This window comes from Medicago sativa, chromosome 8, assembly GCF_051527215.1.
Source record: "Medicago sativa cultivar Bolivia chromosome 8, Bolivia_mono, whole genome shotgun sequence".
Lineage (NCBI taxonomy): Eukaryota > Viridiplantae > Streptophyta > Magnoliopsida > Fabales > Fabaceae > Medicago > Medicago sativa.
Genome location: NC_140756.1, coordinates 17,185,665 through 17,191,048, shown reverse-complemented (window position 1 = coordinate 17,191,048; position 5,384 = coordinate 17,185,665). Strand labels below are relative to the sequence as shown.

General features: G+C 33.5%; 1 protein-coding gene across 1 annotated transcript; it reads right to left on the bottom strand.

Annotated features, from left to right (window-relative positions):
• On the bottom strand, positions 1-1,987 carry LOC146897431 (NAC domain-containing protein 43-like). Its single transcript, XM_085733503.1, has 3 exons — positions 1,647-1,987; positions 1,182-1,456; positions 1-1,050 (listed from the first exon to the last, which is right to left on the bottom strand). Exons 1-3 carry the CDS (start codon positions 1,828-1,830, stop codon positions 220-222), a joined length of 1,290 nt encoding a protein of 429 aa, XP_085589629.1. The 5' UTR covers positions 1,831-1,987; the 3' UTR covers positions 1-219.
• Between the last annotated feature and the right edge of the window lie 3,397 nt (positions 1,988-5,384).

Below are 5,384 nucleotides of genomic sequence, written 5' to 3'. Positions count from 1 at the left end.
TAGAAGCTAATTCAAGTAATGTGTATTGACTAACAACATTATCCAATTTAACATATATTCTGTAATAATATAATCCCTTATTGACTTGAGGAAGAAAAAAAAAAAACTAAAAATGATATATATGATATCATAGTTACTAGTTATTTATCTATTTCACAATCGAACAAGGGAAGAGAAAGAAGAAGAATAAAAAGGGGAAATTATTTTTATTTTAATATGTCACACTGACGTATTCGACACGTGACACAGTGGTTCAGAAGATGACAACAACGAGGAAGTCGATCGAGCAAAGTTCCAGAGGTCAATCTCACTGGCATAGTCATGTGAGGGACTAATGTAAGTAGTAGCTGTAGTAGTAGTAGAAGTAGTAGTAGCTCTGACTTGTGTTGATAGTGATGAAGTTGATGATGATGATTTAAGGGTGGGAAGTTGAAGATCTTGATCATTAGTGCAATATCCCATTGTGGGGTCATTAAAGCAAGCCAATTGCCTAGAAGCCTCAGTTTGTCCATTCAATTGAGAAGCAACAAGCCTATCCAAAGCTACCCAATTAGTAAGACCACCATCACCACATGCTATCACCATTGATGATGATGATGCCTCTAATGGATTATTAACCATGTTATGATGATGATCAGAGAATGACCCTTCATTTTCATTAGCCATATCTACTTGAATAATTGCATGGTACCCATCATTGTTGTTCTCATTGTTCTCCATGCTTGTTGATTTTGGACTCTCTAAGTTTGGAAGTTTCATGAACCTTTCATTATTATAACCACCATTGTTGTTGAGAGTAGATTCAAAAGGCCTTGCAAACCTTCCATAATTATTATTGTAATTTGCTTCATAATTCTCTTCCTTGCAACCCCTTCCCATTTGTTGAAGTATTTGCTCCAAAGCTCCTTCATCACAAGTATCATACAAGTGATGGCTTCTTCTTCCCTCTCCAGAAGGGCTGTCTAGGGTTTTGAGATGATTCTTCTTCTTGAATATCCTACACACCACCCATCCTTCTTCTTGACCACCATCACCAATCATATTCGACACCTAAAATTTTGTCGCAATAAAGAAAACAATTTAACCAATTTATTTACTATATAAGTATATACATAAGTATCATTTAGCGAAGTTCTTAATTAAGTTGTTTATCCAGACGTATATTTGTATCTAATACTTACCAGATTGGTGTCATTGGTGGTGTTATCGTCGAGTCTATACTCATGCATGATCCAATCAGATTTTTGGCCATGAGGAGCACGACCTTTGTAGAAAACAAGAGTCTTTCTCATTCCAATCCTTTTTCCATTGCTATATATAACTTTGTCACGACCGGTGGCTTTCCAGAACCCTGCGGCTGTAGCGCGATTGGTTCGTGTTCCGGTTGGATACTTCTTGTCTTTGTGGCTGAAGAAGTACCAATCATTTTGTGGAGTTGTTCCTATTTTGCATTTCTCTACAAAGAAGAGGATAAAAAAAAACCACAAAATAAAAAACACGATACAATATTCCAGTATATATTTATTGTCTTCCACTTGAAGAAATAAATCAAAGGAATAAAGAAAAGGATAAATAAACTTAACAAAAATAAAAATGAATGAAGAAATAAATAAAGGTATATAGTTAGCTAGTTATATTTATATTACCTTGAATGTCCCATGGTTCAAGCTTGTTGAGATCAACATCACGAATAACATCAAGGTCAATCTTCTCATAAGAGACTTTTTTCCTCAAGTAGTATTGAAGAAGCTCTTCTTCAGTTGGATGAAACCGGAATCCAGGAGGAACTTGAGATTGTCCATTAACAGATATGCTCATGTTATCAGGCATTAAGGTAACTAAGAGAGAGTGGTAGCAAAAGAAGATAAGCTAGGTAGCTATGTAGTGGTTCTAGATTCACAAGGGACCCAAAAAGTTGAGAGAACACATTCAAAACAGGTAGGAAAGAAAGGAAAGGAAAGGTGAAAGATAATGAGGTGGTGTGTGTACTGGAATGAGTATGTAAAGGCAGACTATATATATGTGTTGTGGGACAGAAGGACCAAATGATACAACAGAGAAATTAAAATATTGATTTTTTAAAAAAAATCTGTTGAGAGTACCATAATAATGATATGGGAAAAAAAGTGGTTAAGGCGAAAGGGAATAATTTTTTATTATTTTTTTTTAAATAGCTTAGTGGTGAGATTCATACGCGGAGAAACAAAACAATGCAGGTTTGAACTCATGTTAACGAGTGTCTGAAGACATTCGTTAACAATTCCCTATTTAATATACATGCAATTGAGTTGTACTATACAACAAGAAGAGAATCATTTATATATACAAAGTTCGTTTGTAAAGTGGGCAATGTCTTCCGGTCCCAAATTACATGTATTATTTTTTTTTTTTTGAAAATTAGGGGTATTTTTGGAAAGAAAAATCCAGCCCAAAAGTGTTGAAAGGGGTAGTTTTATTTATATATAGTATAGATAGATAATATTAGAAGAGCCAACAGGATGTGATAAATGAATTTTATCTCCTTATTTTATCATGTCTCTCAAGTAAAATGTTATCCTATGGTGGGGGTCTTTAGAAACCATCATGGGGAAAATCTTATATGGGCACAATTATAAATTAATATCATTTAGACACTCTCACATTAAATGAGCGAAATTTTCAAAAAAAAATATATAGACACATCAATTGGTATTATTCTATTTTATTTTATTTTTTGATTTTATGTGTGTCCAAATATATTTATTTGGGCTTGTATCCAAGCAAGTATAACATAATAATTTTTTTTTCTTGTCAAAAAAAAAACATAATAATTTTTTCCTCATTTGCACTTAAATACTATAAAAAGTTGATATATATTATAAATTTTAATTAGTATGAATATTAATAAAAAAAATTAAATGTTATCAAAGGTGTAATTTAATCAATTTATAGAATATAAGAATTTAATTTCTAATGAAGAATATTTAAAAATAAAATAACGTTTATCAAATATTATAAAAAATAAATATAATTTTAACCAATTTTTACTATATTTTTATACAACGACATTTTCGTCATTAACTATAATATAACCAACCACACAAGGAACTACCGACACCAGCAGAAGTCTGGTTCCACCACACACTCATAATGGAAACAAGAATTACCACGGTATTTTCCAAAAAACCAATGCCATGAGAAAAATTGAATTATGTCAACTTGTTGTTTCATATTTATCGTCTTGCCCGCAAAGAAAAAAAGATCATACGACTCTTTCTGATTGAGCACCCAACTGGATGACATATCAAAGTCAAATCAAGGATAATCATACCCAACATCTCGCTAGAGACCCATATACCTCAAAAAGGCCAACCAAATCACGTGGTAGAACCAACATCTAACTTAACCTCATACAGACAATATACCACACCCTAGACGCAAAATCACATGTGACAAAAAGATAATTCTCACATTCAACTATTAGCCCGCATAATACAACTAAGCATCTGCATAATCAATAATAATCATACACCTAAAGAAATTCCGACAGAGGATCTCTATACAATAGGAGTTGCCAAGAAAACACATGACATTTGAAGAGCGCCCAACTTTTCCAAACCTTATACAAGACACATACCTCATACTTTGACCGACCACCCTCCCATAGAGCCACACTTGAAAGAGCATTATAATCCTAACTGGTAAAAAAAAAAACCTCCATTTGGGCAAAGTTTCCATGACCAAGAATCCTCTCCCACAATATGTGAGCACCCCAGCAACACCACTAACAAATCGATGAGTAATTTCTGCTCACAAACAAACTAACCTCTCATCCACCTCAGGTCCCACAACCACGCACCTACTTCCCACGATCTCATGTTCCCCACCGAAACGCCTTGAGTTGAGGCCTAAGAGCCTTAGGAACCGTGTCCACAAGGATTCTAGACATACATAAGTATCGTCCCAAAAGAAAGTTCTAGGCCCATTATGAGTAACCCTCTTGACTATCTCGTTAAACCAATATCAGAGGTTGAATTTGGACCTGGACCTAATTATGAGACCCTTTTCCACCAAGGCGAAACTAATCTCAAACTTCCCCCACGCCCTCCATAATGCGACAGAGCTTATCTAACACCGTTCATGGCAAACATAATATCCCTCCAAAGATTAGTACCCCACGTAGAAGACACTTCAACGCCACTTTTCAAGTAGGGCCAAATTGACATAAAACATATCTCTAACACATAACCTACTTCTAGACTTAACTCTGCGATATTTGACCATCCTTTTACGGTCATCAAATGAGCCTTGAGGGTCTTTATACTAGACAATGATATGGTCGAGAATATCACTACCAACCTTTTTATGTGGATACCAAGTAATTGTTCAAAAACATTTGTATAACAATTGATTTTTTTTTCGGGGTTAAATTAAATATTACTCTCTCCATTTCACAACGGTAATGCATTAGGCCTTTTCACACTGATTAAAAAAAATGTATAAATACAAAATAGAGAATAATACTTTTACTACATTCGTCTTCTTTTGGTAACCAAAAATATCTTTTGGGTACAACTGTAAATAATAATTATCTCAAGGTAACTGAGATCTATTTAAGGGATGGACCTCTCCCAACGAATAATTTTTCATAAGCATCGGCCAAGAAATAAAGAAAATAACAGATTAACTAAAGGTAAAAATAAAGAAAATAATAAGAGAGAGTGTGTATGTTTCTATTAAAGGGAGGATCATCTAATAATTTGGGACCAAATCAAAATTTTCTTTTATAGCTTATTGAGTGTTCTTTCATTCTTCTATGGAAACAACATATTAACAAAACACAACAACACACCTAAGAGAATCAATGAAATTAAGAAAGTAGAACAATCTAACAAGCGTGATGATACCTTCTCAAAACACAAACTAGGACTCTTCAACAAAATCACATAACTATTCATTCTATGCAATGCAAGAATTATATTATAATTGTAAAGCGATGCAAATAATATTAACTAGAGGGTACTATTAAAGATATATATGTTGTTAATATTCCATCAAAAATTAAAAATCATTATTCATTTTCTGACAATTTTTTCTTTTACAAATGTGTTATTTTTTGGTAGTTTTTTTCTTTCACAAATGTGTAATTTATTGTAAAGAGGAGGAGGGAGTAAATTATGTAAAAGAACAACGTGGTAGAAAAGAAAAAGGACAAAACTGATTTCGTTTGTTTTATTGTTTGAAGGGACACCAGACACAAATAACCAATTGGGTAGAAGGGTTATAAGAAAATATGAAATTGTGGGGTTAGTTTTACTAGGCTCCTAGAATTGCCACCAACCAAGGAAGATGAAGAAAGAGAGTTTTTTTTTCTCCCATAAAATCGAGTATTATCCGCATGCAAC